Below are 18,620 nucleotides of genomic sequence, written 5' to 3' on the forward strand. Positions count from 1 at the left end.
AGGCCTATATACTTCGAATCAAGTAAAGGAAATGCATATTTGTCCATCTCATCAGTTTATAAATATAACACAGATAGAAAGAGATCTGCTGCATCTCAACATGGTTCTTTATAGTGGGAAAGCTGGTTTAACTATTATTGTGTTAAACATTTAATATGTTTGTCCACATAGAGTCACCTTCTTTTAATCAAGTTTTGATTAATTTTAATTTTTCATCTAATTTATTAATCTATTGTCAAGGTTTTAGTAACTGGGGGTTACATTTACTTTAATATTTGTGGCATGATGGAAAGATTCTGAATAAATGTTCAGCTTCATAAAGCTGTCACTTGTCTCATCCTCTCTTGTGCTGATCCTTTTCTTTTTCTTTTTTCTGGTGAGGCAACATTACATTTCTGTAAGGAAATGGAAAGTCAACATTTATTTCTTAATCTGAAACATCATACAACAGAAAGCCAGAGCACACAGCACACATCAAGCAATGAAAGTTGATATAATATATATATATATATATATATATATATATATATATATATATATATATATATATATATATATATATATATAATGAGAAAGATATATAAAAAATGAAGGCTTACATCAAATGATGAAATAGCAACATCTAGTTACAAAAACTAGACATAGACCTTCAAATAAAAAAGGATGGAGTTTACTTTGTGTGGAGGTTCATTTTTCACATTTAATGACTGTTCTACCTCTGTATTCACTATTTGATGGATGACTCTTCATCGTTCATTGGATCAGTAGTGCGCCACTCTCCTCTCTGCTTCCTCAACTCTGTCTGCTCTCTGATCAGATCATATTAGGTAATATTCACATGTGATATTGGATGGCAACATTTCTTAAGATCAGGAGGAAGAAGCTAAATGTTTTTTTCCCCAGATGTTCCTAGAGCTTCAAATGTAATAAATAAAAATACTAAACTCTAGCTAACTCAGTTATATAAATATTGAATATATATTATCTAAATATAAAAAGAAATGAAAACACCACTGATTATTTAATACTTTAAAAAGTTTATTGATGCCAAAAACACTTAAGCACATATAACACCAGTAAATTCATGAAAACTTTCCAGTATAACAACAGAAAAACTTACATGTAACATTTGATAGCAGTTTATTACAAATATAAAAGTAACTGTTGACGTCCATCCTGAAGCTTTTTCATCCAACACTGAAAAATATTTATGAAAATATATATATGTATATGTATGTATATAGTATATGAGTTTAAAGCTGCAGTATCACCTGGTTAATATCATTTACACATTTCAAACTGATACCTCCTGCTGATTTTTGAAATAGCTGCAATCAAAATTTTAAAAATACATTGAAAAATAACTGAACAAATACAATAATAATACTGTGAAGAAATACTACATAAACCTCAGTAGTCTTGTACTTTCTGCTAAAAACAAAGTATTAAATCCACATGATGTAATTATTTCATATAATCTTATTATATTAACTGTACGAAGCATTGAGCATGGCTGATATTTGGATAGCAGAGATGCACACAATGGTTATAAAATGCTGTTAGCCATATTTATTTGGCCTTGTCCACACAGCTGTCTTTACAGACCTGAAAGACAATCACAAAAATAGATGTATAATTATTCAAGATGTAAAGATGCTTTCCAAATGTTATTGTGACATATAATCTATTTAATTATCAATATGATTAATTATTACAGTCTGCACATAACATGACAGAATTATTACCATGAGCTGTTCCTGGTTTAACTTCAGAATAAACAGCTTCATCAGTTGCTGCAGGAGCTGATTTTCCTATAAATGGAAAAAAGATTAAACTTTTGTCAGTAATGCACTTTTTACAGTAACACACTGATGTATAAATACTGTTCTTCAGCACTCCATACACACATAATGTAAAATGAACATACATTCCAACACAAGATATTCATTGACAAAGTAGTAATTACAAGCACTTACAGCACATTACATACATGACACTGTGTCTGAGACCAACATGATGGTGAGTGTAGACTTTACCTACCTTTGTGTTTCTTGGCTTTGCCTTTATTGTGACGGTTAACCTGAGCATACGTTGGACCGTCATCTAAAACACGTTCAACTTTAGAATAAACAGCTTCATCAGTTGCTGCAGAAAAAGATAGATGTGTTTGGTTATTCAGAATTTAATGCTTTGGAAATCGCAATATGAGATTATTCATCTAATTATCAGTATGATTAATTATTACAGTCTGAACATAACATGACAGAATTATTACCATGAGCTGTTCCTGGTTTAACTTCAGAATAAACAGCTTCATCAGTTGCTGCAGGAGCTGATTTTCCTTTAAATGGAGAGAAGATTAAACATTTGTCAGTAATGTTATAATTTATAATGATAATTATTATATTTATGTAAAATAAACATACATTCAAACACAAAATATTCAGTGACAAATAAATAATGTGTCTGAGACCAACATGATGATGAGTGTAGACTTTACCTACCTTTGTGTTTCTTGGCTTTGCCTTTAATGTCATGGTTAACCTGAGCATACGTTAGACCGTCATCTAAAACAGAAACCAGATCTCAGGATTTGTTTGTTCAGCAGACACATGCTGAATTTAAAAAAAATCTAATTGTGATGCTTGGTTGTTGTTTTTTTTGTAGCCAAATGTAAAAAGAATATAAGAAACAACTGCAAAAAACAACCACCCTATGTAAATGAAACAGCTCATTTGAGGGTCTAAAGGTTCCTGTATGTGAGTAAGATTTCACAATATCTAAGTAGTACCAGAGATGTTGTAGATTATATGAACTACATGCTGACTCATAACTACAAACAGTGTAATTAATAATTAATTATGTGACACATATTAAAAAAAACATAAATGTGTGAATGTACCTGCAGCAGATCCTGTCTTCACCTCAGCGTAAACAGAGCTCTCCACTGTTATTTGACGCTTTCCTGTTAAGATGATGAAAGAAATGTAAGAAAAAATAAATAAATATTTTCTTTTTGTTTAGTTTGTCTGCAGACAAAAACATCTCTAAACTATTTATTGCATGTCATTTGAGTTACTCACCCGTCTTAGCAAAGTTTTTAAGCTCGATCAAAGAATATGTGACATTCTGGGATTCATCTGCATCTGAAATGTACAGTTTTTAAGTTACAAGATTTTATATTAATTATTTGTAATTAATCCCCCATTAATCTCCTTGCTGTAAATTTAAAGGTATATACTGCACCATTGTCAGTGCTGGCATCACCTACAGAACAGTTAATATCAAGCTAAGGTCAAATCCATCTTTTTATAATTTATGGAGCAATGAATATAAACACAATGAATATTAAATGTTTTAGTCTTTGAAACTGTAATATTTAAAAAGTCTCAACCAGGACTGAAATATATGTTCATGAAGCTGTGATGGTGTTATTATAGTATGTGTTGTTATGAAAAGACAGTAGGACAGTCATATTTCAGGACTCTCTAGTAGGTTCAGTTCAAGTCTAAACAATATGAAACCATGTTATACTGTGATCTTTTGTGCATTTGGTTCAACAGCTGACAAGTCTTTGACAAAGTGGCTTTTGATTAATGTTCATTAAAAACCAGCTGACCAGAAACAGAGTAAAAATGTTCATGTTAGAGTTCAATTTAAGTCCATCAAATAAATGAAAAGACTGACCATGAAGAGAAGAGGAGTTTTCATTACGTTGAGTTTCATTCTGATTGGTGCTCTCAGGCTGGATTGGCCTAAAACATTTAGAAAATACATTCAATTTAATGAGGAACATTGAAGATACTGTTATTACTTTATAAATAAGAGAAGATGGTTTTATACCAACCTGATAAAGAGAGAACCTGTGAAAAAGATACTTGATGTTAGATATGGTTGTTTCGTAAGTTGTAAGTCTGAAATTTCACATTATATGTCATCAGAATACATCTGTGTATGTTATTAATTAAAACATAAAACATTTAACATCAGAAGGACAAAGGTCTCACCTTTGGATCGTCTGTAGAGATACAACAGGATCAGTAGAATAATAAGTACAACTCCACAAACCAGCCCAAAAATTAATGGTATAAGAGATGAAGAGTTTTCAGGCCTGGACACTGCTGCAAGAGATAATACATTATAAATATTAATAAAATCAGGTAAACTTCTCAGCACTTTTCTTAAACTTATATTCTTAAGTATAACTTAATTCTTATAATCAGAATTAAAAAGACAGAAAAACTGATTGAATAAAAATAAGCCAATAAAGTCAAAAGTTGACTTGCAAAGCACATACAGGTGAATACAAACATATTAATGTACAAATCTAGAAGTATAAAAACACATATATTGTTATATTAGATCTTTATGTGCGGTAAATTCTGTCATAAACTCAAGGTCTCTTTTAACTAATTTGTAAGTTTTTGGGAAAGCCACAGGGCGTAACAAATGTCCCTGCCAGCCTGTGTGTGTGTGTGTGTGTGTGTGTGTGTGTGTGTGTGTGTGTGTGTGTGTGTGTGTGTGTGTGTGTGTGTGTGTGTGTGTGTGTGTGTGTGTGTGCGTGTGCGTGCGCGCGTTAGCGTGGGTAGGGGGGTGCTGCACAGTTTGACACATCTGGCTCTGATGCACATAAATACATTTTTGACAAACGAAAGTCTTTATGTAACATGTAAGACCTGGGAGACGAGAATGGTCTGTTTCATATTCAAGGATGAGCTTTTCCTTTAGTCAGTCAAGAACGTTGCTAATGTTACTATGGTAGCAACGTGCTGTTTGACATAGCAACAGAACATCCTGTTGGCACTGGCCATAGGAATCAACACCTATCTGAGTTTATTTCTCCTATTCTCTCTATATGATCCTTATGACTCATTATTCCTTTCACCAGAATATTGTGCTTCAATGGGTAATTTATATTATATATTAACCATATATCTCCTAAACATATTGTTTCCCACAATGCATCTGTGTAGTTGTAGTGCTATTACAAAGTTATGGTGGCACTATGACTGAGTTTAGTAGGTAAAGTACATTAATCAGTTACCTGAGATTGGGTATTTGACATGTTGGAGCATGATTGCTAATAGAGGTATACTGTCAAGTAGCTTTCTGTTTAACAGTTGAAATGCATAATAAAAAGCATGTGACAAATGATTAAATAACTTCATTGTGCACTTGTATCAAATAATGCTAACATTGTACTATCAAATAATGCTAACATTCAGTCATGGAAACTTTACGTTGCGCTGCACAGTAAAAAGACCTCAGACCTTTGTGGATCACAGAGTTAATTTTCTCTCTCATTACTGCTCTGCTCACTTTTTCAGTGCATGGTAGTATTGTTCTTTATTGTAAAATGTGTTTTAAAATTGTAATCCTGCTAAATAATAAATGTAATCAGATAACATCTTTTTTTCCTGTAGCTAGCGAAATGCAGTTTTGTTTTTCATATTACATAACACCATTCAACCTAAAAACAATAATCTCCAGAACTCACATAAGTCAATCAATGCACACAGAACATGTAACCAGGGAGAAGATAAATGAAATGAGTGCTGCCTTTAGAATTACTGAATATTTTCAATACAGCATGAAACTATTTAATGTGAAATTTTTGACCACATTTCGTTGAAAGACAGCATCAGTTTACAAAAAAAGAACATGTATGAATTGTTTTAATCCTACTCACCCTGAACTGACATCCAACTCTGTGCTGATTCTTCTCCTGAGTATTTACACTTGTAGAAACCTTCGTCTGACTTTGACACTGCTGAAATCTTCAGCTCTCTTCTGGTATCAATTTGGATGAGTTTGTCATTTTGATAGAAAGACACGGAAAGTAATTCTCCTCTCCTCAGTTTGCAGCCAAGAGTAACAGACTGTCCCTCAGTCACAGGATGCACAGGGCTCACCAGGATAATATCTGCATCTGTAAAACAGTCAAAGAATAAGAAGTTTCAGTCAGAGACCAGCTGGAGACCTTTAGAAACAAGGTGACATAAAACTATAAGAAGAGATCACACATATACCTTTATTTTTCTCCAACTAATATATCTCACAGAATCAGTGTAGCTGAACAAAGACCCAACATTTCAGCTTTATTACATAACTGTAAATATAGCTATGGCTAGTTAGCTCTAGAGCTAACAGGTACACATGAAACAAACAGTGGATGGTTACTGTCACAAAAACACCTCTGACTAAATTAGTATTTTAATTCTATCATCAAAAGTAAAGAAAGGAAACACCTCTGACACCACTCAAAATATATGTAATGAAAACATACTCTGTATAGTGATGTTGACTGCATTGCTGAACTCTCCTGATCCAGACTCACACCAGTACACTTCATCACTCTGCTGATAACTGTAGATGTTGCATGTGGATCCAGTCATGGACCTCCAGTTATAACAGTCTGACCAGTTCTGGTCCTCAGGAAACCTCCTCACTCTCCACTCAGTAAAGTTTCCTTCACAGCTCAGTGAGACAGAGTCAGAGGTGAAGTGCTGCACTCTGTCAGGACTCACTTTGAGAGTCACTGCTGAATGAACATCTGAAAACATGTAATGAAAAACCAAGTAGAGAGATATTACATTTAAAGACATCATAATACAAATAATTCTCTTTTTTGTACTTTTAATACTATTTATTGTTGAGAATAAAAACATCTGAATCATATAACCGGTGCATCAGGTGCTGTGTTTAGGTGAAACTGAGTGTTAAGAACATACAGAGCATATGGACTGACAGTGGAGACGTGAAGTGTGCTACAGAGTGGTTTGAGCTGTTTTATGGATGTTTGGATTATTTCTTCTATCTTGAAAACTTGCTACCAAGATAACTACTGAAAATGAAATCCTAATATCTCAGTTTTTTGGTGCTTTAATGCTTTCAGATCAACTGAAGATATAAAGAAGGAAATCCAGCTCAGTCCAGTATGTAAAATAATTCAACATCAACATTGTGTTTGGTGAAAAACTGAAATCTGGACTTGATGGAGAAAGGTCATAGGTTCACCACAATCAATACCCAGATAATGACATCACAACTGCTTCTTGACAGAAGGAGACAAAAACAAACAAACTCACCTCCAGACCAAACAAACCCAGGTTTGCTGTATCGAGTGTAATACACTGGGTCTCCTCTTCCAGCTGTACACATATATCCTGCTGTGTGTGTCGGCCCATGAATGATGTAGGAATCCTGTTCAGTCCCATTGATGCTACCAGGTAGCAGCTCATAGATGTAGGAGTTGTCTGATAGTTTGGGAATAGTCTTATACCAGTAAAACCTCCATCCTGCAGATGGATGTTCAACCTCACAACTCAGAGTTACTGAGTCTCCAGGACTCAGCCATAATGGAGACACAGTGAGGTCAGCTGCTGGTGGATCTGTTGGAAAGTGATTTTCTCAGAATGAAAACATGTTATGATAAAACTTTAGTCTCTAGACAGTAAATATATATTATCTAAGACAAGTATGATTTTATTTATTTTAGACATTTTGTCCTAATATATTTTATATCTAAATACGTAATATAGTCTTAGTGATATACTAAATAAACATTTACTAACAAAATGTATTTTATTGAATTTTTAATATTTTCAGTGTAAAATTAAATATGATCAGACTTACTATCAGATACTGTTAATTTGATGTAAGCACTCCACTCTGTTAAAAAACGTTCTGCATTTTTCATTTTTCTTCCTCTACATCTGTAGTTTCCACTGTGGTATGAAGAAGCTTTGCTAATCATGTATTCATTTTTATTTGTAGATGTGTAAGGGGATCTCTTCCATTCATACTCCCACTCTGTGTCTCCATCATGGATCTCACATCTCAGCATGATCGTCTCTCCTCTGTATATCTCAGTCCAGTTGGGTTGCAGAGTCACAACAGCCTTATTTGGGACTGTTCATGGTTAAGAATTACCAATGAAGATACAAGAATGAAAAAAGTTAAAATCAATAACACTCTTAATCACTAATCATGAAAACACAATAAGTTATTTTGCAAAACTGTGTGTAACAAATCTCATTTTCAATCTCACCAATATTGTTGATATTGATTGAATCACTGTACTCTGTGAGGTAAACTGGGTCTCCTCTCCCCCCTCTGCACCAGTAGGGTCCTCCCTTGGAGACCCTGATTTTTCTATTTGATTGTAAAACAGCATCTTGTCTGGTCAGGGGTTCAGAGGTTTTCTCTCCTCCGTACCAGTAGTATTTCCAACCAGATGATGATGAGTCCACAGAGCAGGTCAGGGTCACACTGCCCCCTACTGGAATATCTCTGTTGTCAGCTCTCAGTTTGGGTTTTGGTTTATTTGCTGTTCAGTTTAGAACAAAGACATTAAAAGGTCATTATTGTCCTCTGATATAGTCTGAATCACTGAATGATGACTTGTATCATGCATCATGATCTGCACCGTGAGTCATTATTATATATTTTCTTTGATCTGTTAATAATTAATCAATTAAGTATATTTCAAATGCTACAGGTCACTGTAAAGTAAAGTAAATGGTTGGGATGGGATTTGCCTCAGGTAAATATTGTTACTTAATAATACAAAGAGTAAAGTAATAGCTGCCTCCAGGCCGACATGTTACATTATTAAACTAACAGATCAATCTCTAACAAAATGAAGACATATTCTACTCTGTTCATTTGTTTTGATGATCTGACTAAATATGAAACATGTTGCTCCTTCTGTTACAATTGTTCTCTGCTCCTTTAAGGTCAAATCAAAAACTTCTGGGAATAATTTCAGAAATAAAATAAATTAAAGTAAATACATATATTGAGTTATTAGGTAACTCAACAAGTGATATCACATGGTATTGATGAACTAAACAACAGATGAAAACAATATAAAACATAACATGTTCATTATGGATGACAGATGTCTAACTTACATGATACTGTCAGTCTGAATACTTTACTCCACTCTGTAAAGGAATATGAGTCCTTCAGTCCTCTACAACTGTATTCTCCACTGTGGGAAACAGAAGCTCTGATAATCTTGTATTCATGATCATTGTGAGATATGTCCCTGTTGTTTACTCTCCATTCATATTCCCATTGAGTGTTTCTGCCTCCCTTTATCTCACATCTGACAGTGATTGTCTCACCACTGTATATCAGAGGACCGTTGGGTTGCAGAGTCACAACAGCCTTGTTGGAAACTGTTCAAACCAGAAATACAGTTAGGACACAACTAGAAATATAAAATTAAGAGAGAAAAAAAACAAGGCAACATCAAAAGCATAAATAAACAGATTAAAATCAAGTAGTATGAAAAACCTTTGTAATCACATCTGAAATTTTAGTAATTACTTTCTATGAAGACAAAAGATTGAAAACCTGTAATTCAGATTTAAAGTTTGTGTGATAAAAACAGATGTTGTTGTATGGAATCACTTTTTCATTAATATTATCATTTTGTTATAAATACCAAAATTACTATTTTTACATTATTGATAATATATTTAAATAATACATGTTTTATTATTCCACAACAAATTATTAAACTCACCAGTTTTCCTAACAGTGACTGCTCTGCTGTCCTCTGTGAAGATCTCTGGGTCTCCTCTTCCTGCTCTGCACTGATAGATACCTCCTTCTGACACCTTGTTAACTGGTTTAACATTTGTTATGGACTGAAGAGCAGATGAACCTGAGGTACGTCTAAACCAGTAGTATTTCCAATCAGCAGAGGAGTCCACAGAGCAGGTCAGTGTCACATCGCCTCCTACTGGTATGATGGTTTCATCTGCTGTCAGTGTCGGTTTGGCTTTATTCACTGTTCAGTTCAGAGAGAAGAAAAAAAACAAAACTAGTATCAAATGGGAAGAACAACAACATATGACTCTTCTTGGTCTTTGACTGATTAGGGGTTCAACACATGATATCACTATTATTCACCTGTTGGAAGACAGCTGATATTTTATATTTTAAGTTGTTTTCTGCACATTTCCATGTGAATCATTATAAATCAAAAGCACACTGTATGTTGTCTCTTCTTAAGTTATTCTGTTCTCAAACTAAAACAGAGTTTGAGTCTCTTGCTGCTCATAGGAAGCTACGTTATTATAGGAAGGAGAAAATATTTACTGTTACCTTATCGAGATAGATTGAAAGATAGAAAACATGAATACGATTTGAACGTATTTGACTTACATGATTGTATAAGTGTGACGGCTTCACTCCACTCTGTTGAGGAATATAAATCTCTTCTACCCTTACACATGAAGTTTACATTACTGGATGAAGAAGCACTGATTCTGAATTCTTTGCCTTTCTGAGATGAGACCATGTTGTTTACTCTCCATTCATATTCCCATTGAGTGTTTCCACCTCTCTCTATATCACATCTGACAGTGATTGTCTCACCACTGTATATCAGAGGCCAGTTGGGTTGCAGAGTCACAACAGCCTTGTTGGAAACTGTTCAAACCAAAAATACACAGTTAGGACACAACTAGAAAAATAAAACAAGGCAACATCAAAGCATAAAAAAAGATAAATTATTATTAAAGTAATATTAACAGACCTTTGTAATCACATGTGTTTGTCAGATAAACAGGTTTTACTGAGGACAACAGTCCTCCAGAACACCTAAACCTAAACTCTTACAGGATTCATTTATCTCACAGTGCAGAGAGACTTGACTGTTCAACATTAGTCATTTTGGGGAACAGTTTAATAATCTGCTGTAGTTGTGTCTTTGCTGTCTAGGTTACCAAGCAGGCAGATTACTGGACATTTAAAAGTAATATTAAATTCAATTTCCTATGAATAAGAATGAGAACATTTTATTCAGCATTAACATTTAAAGTTTATACAGTTAAAACAAAAGTTGTTGTTTAGATTTGTCGTGAAAAGCTTTTATTTGCACTCCAGGACAGTCTGTTCACAGCCATGTTTCTTATAAACATTCACTGTATGAAAAGATGATTTTTAACAGGAGGAAAAAGTTGGTGAAGTAATAAACTGAGGATCACAGTACTGTCAGTAAATGTAATGATGTGTCTGATCTCATGCTGAGAAAGGAGTCACCACTCGGGGGAGCCATTGGAGTAAAGAATCTGACCTACCGTCACTGACTCTGATCATTTTAAAATATACTCAATAAAATCATCTAAAAGCCAACTCACCTATTTAAAATCTATATTGAAACAAAGGAAAACTATTTCAGCTGAAACATTGAGTTAAATGATATTCAATGTCAAGGAAAAGTCCACAAATAATACTGCATTAAACAGTCATGTGTTTTCCAGATATAAGTTAAACTGAGCAGCATTAGGGAAGAACCCTTTATTGTGTCTGTATACAAACTGAAGTATTAAACAAATGTTGCATTATTACCATGATAAAGGATTTAATACATGTTCAAACTTCCTTCAGAGAGCTAAGAGGTACTGGACTACATCATCCATTCATTCAGGTTCTTGTTACCACATATGGTTCTCTTCCTCACTTCAGACACTGTTTAAGAATTACATTTAAAGAATAAATGTTGTTTTATTCAACAATAAATGACTTAACTCACCAGTTTCCTGAATAGTAACTTTGTTGCTGTTCTCTGTGTAGGAGACTGGGTCTCCTCTTCCTCCTCTGCAGTAGTAGAGGCCTGCTTGATTAACACTTATGACTCTGTTCAGGTTAACATTTCTTATGAGTTGAGCTCCAGAAGACTCAGAGGTTTGTCTGTACAACATGTATGACCAGTCAGCAGAACCGTCCACAGAGCAGGTCAGTCTCACTCTGCCTCGTACTGGTATGATGGTTTTGTCTGCTGTCAGTGTGGGTTTGGGTTTATTTGCTGGAAACAAAAACACAAAACAACAACTATAACAGTTGTAATGAGATTTGACTTTGAGTGTTTTTACTCCATCATACTGTTACACAACAGACTTGAAACACTAACAGCTCATTTTCAGTAATTCTGTTTCCACACTAACAAACAACCTCTTGTTACTGCGCTGCTCATTGGAGGCTGCATCATAGTTGGAGGGAGAAAATATTTTCTGTTATCTTACTTAGATATGAAATGAAAAACAGGTGATTTGGAAAATGGATGATAGATAGTTTGACTTACATGATACTGTCAATGTGAAGACATCACTCCACTCTGTTGAGGAATATGAGTCCTTTCTACCCTTACACCTGTAGTCTCCACTGTGGGAAACAGAAGCTCTGATAATCTTGTATTCACTGAGTGTTGGAGACGTGTTTAAGTTGGCTGGTCTCCATTCATATTCCCATCGAGTGTTTCCACCTCCCTCTATCTCACATCTGACAGTGATTGTCTCACCACTGTATATCAGAGGCCAGTTGGGTTGCAGAGTCACAACAGCCTTGTTGGAAACTGTTCAAACCAGAAATACACAGTTAGGACACAACTAGAAATATAAAATTAAGTGAAAAATAGAAAATGAAGCACAAAAATCAAGTAGTATGAACAGACCTAGAGTATGTACTGTAATCACATGTGTTTGTCAGATAAACAGGTTTTACTGAGGACAACAGTCCTCCAGAACACCTAAACCTAAACTCTTACAGGATTCATTTATCTCACAGTGCAGAAAGACTTGACTGTTCAACATTAGTCATTTTGGGGAACAGTTTAATAATCTGCTGTAGTTGTGTCTTTGCTGTCTAGGTTACCAAGCAGACAGATTACTGTACATTTAAAAGTAATATTAAATTCAATTTCCTATGAATAAGAATGAGAACATTTTATTCAACATTACGATTTAAAGTGTATACAATAAAAAAAAATGTTGTTGAGATTTGTCGTGAAAAGTTTTTATTTGCACTCCAGGACAGTCTGTTCACAGTCATGTTTCTTATAAACATTCACTGTATGAAAAGATGATTTGTAGCAGGAGGAAAAAGTTGGTGAAGTAATAAACTGAGGATCACAGTACTGTCAGTAAATGTATTGATGTGTCTGATCTCATGCTGAGAAAGGAGTCACCACTCGGGGGAGCCATTGGAGTAAAGAATCTGACCTACCGTCACTGACTCTGATCATTGTAAAATATACTCAATAAAATCATCTAAAATCCACCTCACCTATTTAACATCTAGATTGAAACAAAGGAAAACTATTTCAGCTGAAACATTGAGTTAAATGATATTCAATGTCAAGGAAAAGTCCACAAATAATACTGCATTAAACAGTCATGTGTTTTCCAGATATTTATAAGTTAAACTGAGCAGCATTAGGGAAGAACCCTCAACTCCTTTATTGTGTCTGTGTACAAACTGAAGTATTAAACAAATGTTGCATTATTACCATGATAAAGGGTTTAATACATGTTCAAATTTCCTTCAGAGAGCTAAGAGGTACTGGACTACATCATCCATTCATTCAGGTTCTTGTTACCACATATGGTTCTCTTCCTCACTTCAGACACTGTTTAAGAATTACATTTAAAGAATAAATGTTGTTTTATCCAAAAATAAATGACTTAACTCACCAGTTTCCTGAATAGTAACTTTATTGCTGTTCTCTGTGTAGAAGACTGAGTCTCCTCTTCCTCCTCTGCAGTAGTAGATGCCTCCTTGATAAACACTTATGACTCTGTTTGGGTTAAAATTTCTTATGAGTTGAGGTGCAGAAGACTCAGAGGTTTGTCTGAACCAGTCGTATTTCCAGTCAGCAGAATCGTCCACAGAGCAGGTCAGTGTCACACTGCCTCCTACTGGTGTGATGGTTTTGTCTGCTGTCAGTGTGGGTTTGGGTTTATTTACTGGGAACAAAACACAAAACAACAACTATAACAATTGTAATGAGATTTGACTTTTAGTGTTTTTACTCCATCATACTGATACACAACAGACTTGAAACACTGACAGTTCATTTTCAGTATTTCTGTTTCCACACTAACAAACAACCTCTTGTTACTGAGCTGCTCATAGGAGGCTGCATCATAGTTGGAGGGAGAAAATATTTTCTGTTATCTTACTTAGATATGAAATGAAAAACAGGCCATTTGGAAAATGGATGATAGATAGTTTGGCACGGTTCTAATTTGGTTAATTGAGCTACATTAAACAAAGCGTATTCTAAATGTATTAAATGGCCTATGTTGCCTAAAGTTAAAGAAACTCATTTCAAAATCATAAACAAAATTTATCCTGTAGCAGACTTTCTAAAAAAAAGTGCCAACATGTGATAACCAACCCCAAAGAGAAGGTGACAAACATCCCAAACTGGGATTTTTTGCCACCAGCAAAACTGTTTTGGTATAGCTAAGAAAAACACCTACCTAACTATCGCTCTCTCTTCATACTTTTTAATGGTAATGATTGTTTTATTATAAACTCATTGTGAAAAAGCCCAGAAGAGAAACACTGAAGAGTTGAATATTTGCATTTTCACATGAAAAACACTAAATGTCCTCTCACCTCAATGTCAAGCAGTTTACTCTGGAAATTATCTCTGAAGTAACATCTCAGAAACGTTCAGTGCCAAAACTTTTACACATCGCCCTCTAGGGACCCAGATCTAATGAATGTGACAACCAACCCTGTTCTCCCCTACAATTTGCACAGATTCCATCATTTTTTTTTAATTTTCATCTGTCAAAGTGGTTTTTAAATGCTTGCAAAACTTAGCACCAGATTGTTCATGCAAACTAATCAGCAGGCAAAGTAATACGATCACCAGGGCCTCAACAAGCGGCAACTGTAAAATTGCACGTCGTAAGGCTTTCTTGGGGCAGTCAGGTCTGAAATGTGGAACGCACTACCAACAGAGATAAAACTGATGAGATATTTAGATTTATAACAAATGTGAAAGTTAGGCAGAATAAAATCAGAGATGTGAGCTGATGTGATGAGATGAGTTTTTAAATAAATTATTTTATAATGTACTAAGACAATGTGTTGTAATCAATGTAAGATGGTTTAAATATTTTTATATTTATCATTATTGTTCTTTTATGTAATATTGATATCTGTCTTTTAAAAGCCTATCAAGGGACAGGAGACAGGAAGTAGCAATAGCTATAATCTTTATATGCAGAACATCAGTTACTGCAGCTCGTTTGTAACAAGCTGAAGATGTATTATGTTAATTTGCATTGTCCCTAACAAATACACTAAATAAATAAAATTGACAGCCCTAGTACAAGTATGAGAGTAAAATCATTCTTGAAATAGCTCAATAACCAGAATAGCTGCCCCCAGACTGACATGTAACACTATTAAACTAACAGATCAATCTTTAACAAAACGAAAACATATTCTACTCTGTTCATTTGTTTTGTTTTGATGATCTGACTAAATATGAAACATGTGTTGCTCCTGCTGTTACAATCTTTCTCAGCTCCTTTAAAGTCCAATTAAAAGCTTGTAGGAATAATTTCAGAGATAAAAATAAATTAAAGTAAATAAATATATTGAGTTATTAGGTAGCTCAACAAGTGATATCACATGGTATTGATGAACTAAACAACAGATGAAAACAATGTAAAACATAACATGTTAGTTATGGTTGACAGATGTCCAACTTACATGATACTGTCAGTCTGATGACATTACTCCACTCTGTAAAGGAATATGAGTCCTTCAGTCCTCTACAACTGTATCCTCCACTGCTGCTAATCTTGTGTTCATGAAGTGTTGGAGTCTTTAAGTTGTCTGGTCTCCAGTCATACGTCCACTTAGTGTCTCCACCTCCCTGGATCTCACATCTGATGGTGACTGTCTCACCTCTGTATATCTCAGGCCAGTTGGGTTGCAGAGTCACAACAGCCTTATTGGGGACTGTTCATGGTTAAGAATTACCAATGAGGATACAAGAAAGACAAAAGTTAAAATCAATAACAGTTTTAATGTTTTTAGACTAAATCTCAATCAGTAATCGTGAATACATATTAGAATTTTTCTAAACACTGTGTAAAAAATGTCATTGTCAAACTCACCAATTTTGTTGATCCTAATATAATCACTGTACTCTGTGTGGTAAACTGGGTCTCCTCTCCCCCCTCTGCACCAGTAGGATCCTCCCTGTGAGACACTGATTTGTCCATTTGATTGTAAAACAGCATCTTGTGTGGTCAGGGGTTCAGAGGTTTTCTCTCCTCTGTACCAGTAGTATTTCCAACCAGATGATGATGAGTCCACAGAGCAGGTCAGGGTCACACTGCCCCCTACTGGAATATCTCTGTTGTCAGCTCTCAGTTTGGCCTTTGGTTTATTTGCTGTTCACATTAGAACAAAAAACAAAACAAGTAAATGGTTGGGATGGGATTTACCTGAGGAAAATGTTCTTACTTAATCATATTGTTAAGAGTACAGAAGAGTACAAGTACTACAGTAAAATCATTCTTGAAATCGCTCAAAAGCCAGAATAGCTGCCTCCAGACTGACATGTAACACTATTAAACTAACAGATCAATTTTTAACAAAATGAAGACATATTCTACTCTGTTAATTTGTTTTGTTTTGATGATCTGACTAAATATGAAAGATGTGTTTCTCAGGTCCTTTAAGGTCCAATTAAAAGCTTCTGGGATTCATTTCCCAGATAAAATAAATTAAATTAAATAAATATATTGAGTTATTAGGTACGTCAGTAAGTGATATCACATGGTATTGATGAACTAAACAGATGAAAACAATATAAAACATAACATGTTCATTATGGATGACAGATGTCCAACTTACATGATACTGTCAGTCTGAAGACATTACTCCACTCTGTTAAGGAATATGAGTCCTTCAGTCCTCTACAACTGTATCCTCCACTGTAGTAATCGGTGCTGCTAATCTTGTGTTCACTGGGTGTTGGAGATGTGTGTAAGTTGTCTGGTCTCCATTGATACGTCCACTTAGTGTCTCCACCTCCCTGGATCTCACATCTGATGGTGACTGTCTCACCTCTGTATATCTCAGGCCAGTTGGGTTGCAGACTGAGAACAGCCTTATCGGGAACTGTTCACATTTAACAAAAAAAAAACCTGATTAGGATTCCATTAAAAAAATAAAATGAGACAAAGCGTTATAGTTTTACCACAAATTTTGCAATTACATTTTTGTAGCACAGTTTTAAAAACAACACAAATGCAACTCAACAGCCACAATAACAAAACCAGGTCAGAGATGGAAGTGTGAAAAACTTATACAGCAACATATTTGCAAAACAAAAAAAGACTAAAAGCCATTAAAAAAAACACAAGGAAGAACAGTGAAAAGTGAAAAATACACATGTGAAACTTATTCATGTGCCAGAATGGATTCACACACACAGAGGCACACACAAGAAAAAATTATACAATTTATAAAAAGACAGCCATCCGTATATGTTTTTCTAAATAGTAATTTTGTATTAAATAAGAATAATGAGAACCTTTTATTCAGCATTAAGATTTAAAGTTTATACAATAAAAACAGATGTTGTTTAGATTTGGTGTGAAAAGCTTTTATTTGCACTCCAGGACAGTCTGTTCACAGTCATGTTTCTTATAAACATTCACTGTATGAAAAGATGATTTGTAGCAGGAGGAAAAAGTTGGTGAAGTAATAAACTGAGGATCACAGTACTGTCAGTAAATGTAATGATGTGTCTGATCTCACGCTGAGAAAGGAGTCACCACTCGGGGGAGCCATTGGAGTAAAGAATCTGACCTACCGTCACTGACTCTGATCATTTTAAAATATACTCAATAAAATCATCTGAAAGCCACCTCACCTATTTAAATTTAATTTAAAGAATAAATGTTGTTTTATTCAAAACAAATGACTTAACTCACCTGTTTCATTAATGATGACTGCATTACTTTCAGGTGTGAAGGCATCTGGTTCACTTCTCCTTCCTCTGCAGGTGTAAATGCCTCCCTGTGAGATACTGAGTCTGTCTGATTCACCATCGTCTGCTGTCTGAGTAAGAGTTTCAGAATCTGATTCACCACCATCTGCTGTCTGAAGAGTTTTTCCAGAACCTGTTGAGTTTTTTCTGAACCACTGATATTTCCAGCCAGCAGAGTCCTCCACATTGCAGGTCAGTGTCACACTCTGCTCTTTTATGGTCTTCCTGTCTGCTGTCAGTGTAATGTTGCGTTTACGTGCTGTTAAGTTTAGAAAAACAACAAAACAAAGAAATTACTGTAATGGACTTCAAATTAATTTATATTGTTACAGAACACAAAGAAAACACTTCAAATTGAATATAACTCAAATTAATTTAGTCTCTCTGTTTGCACATTTATGTTTATAAACAAACTTCAACATTTCTCTCTAAATGCTGCATGTGTGTTTTTCTTCAGATGTTTGTATGTTTTCTTTTACACTGTGAATATTAAGTTGCAGTGCATTAAGCTCTCTCAGCCTCCCCGTACCCTTGTGACTAACTCTGTGTGAAACAACTTGACGTCAGTTTCTCTCTTTTGTTTAAAGACAGATGAGCAGAAAAAAGATTGACTTGTTCAGCATTCACTTCGTTTCTTGTTTTTTTGAAACATTAAAGACAAAAAACAACAACTTGAAAAACAGTTAAAAGCTCGGAAAAGCTAAGTGGACATTTTGAGCTAAGATTATTATTTTTCTACTTACTTTCCACTTGTATTTTTCTCTCTTCTGATTCTCCTCCTCCATCAAACTTACAC

General features: G+C 34.7%; 1 protein-coding gene across 1 annotated transcript in view; it reads right to left on the reverse strand.

Moving 5' to 3' along the window:
• Positions 1-2,032: 2,032 nt before the first annotated feature.
• The window catches only part of LOC134005514 (Fc receptor-like protein 5), a 64,087-nt gene continuing 47,499 nt past the window's right edge, over positions 2,033-18,620 (reverse strand). Inside the window, exons 3-22 of the mRNA XM_062444439.1 lie at positions 17,930-18,083; positions 17,769-17,887; positions 16,684-16,950; positions 15,939-16,217; positions 15,529-15,780; positions 13,488-13,760; positions 12,101-12,370; positions 8,051-8,329; positions 7,636-7,911; positions 7,089-7,391; positions 6,287-6,553; positions 5,690-5,929; positions 4,008-4,121; positions 3,848-3,863; positions 3,688-3,755; positions 3,084-3,146; positions 2,903-2,965; positions 2,505-2,567; positions 2,276-2,341; positions 2,033-2,145 (exon numbers count right to left, since the gene is read on the reverse strand). Of these exons, the coding sequence (XP_062300423.1) occupies positions 2,033-2,145; positions 2,276-2,341; positions 2,505-2,567; positions 2,903-2,965; positions 3,084-3,146; positions 3,688-3,755; positions 3,848-3,863; positions 4,008-4,121; positions 5,690-5,929; positions 6,287-6,553; positions 7,089-7,391; positions 7,636-7,911; positions 8,051-8,329; positions 12,101-12,370; positions 13,488-13,760; positions 15,529-15,780; positions 15,939-16,217; positions 16,684-16,950; positions 17,769-17,887; positions 17,930-18,083 (3,545 nt within the window). The remainder of the gene's footprint in view (positions 2,146-2,275; positions 2,342-2,504; positions 2,568-2,902; positions 2,966-3,083; positions 3,147-3,687; positions 3,756-3,847; positions 3,864-4,007; positions 4,122-5,689; positions 5,930-6,286; positions 6,554-7,088; positions 7,392-7,635; positions 7,912-8,050; positions 8,330-12,100; positions 12,371-13,487; positions 13,761-15,528; positions 15,781-15,938; positions 16,218-16,683; positions 16,951-17,768; positions 17,888-17,929; positions 18,084-18,620) is intronic.

This window comes from Scomber scombrus, chromosome 23 (genome assembly GCF_963691925.1).
Source record: "Scomber scombrus chromosome 23, fScoSco1.1, whole genome shotgun sequence".
Classification (NCBI taxonomy): domain Eukaryota; kingdom Metazoa; phylum Chordata; class Actinopteri; order Scombriformes; family Scombridae; genus Scomber; species Scomber scombrus.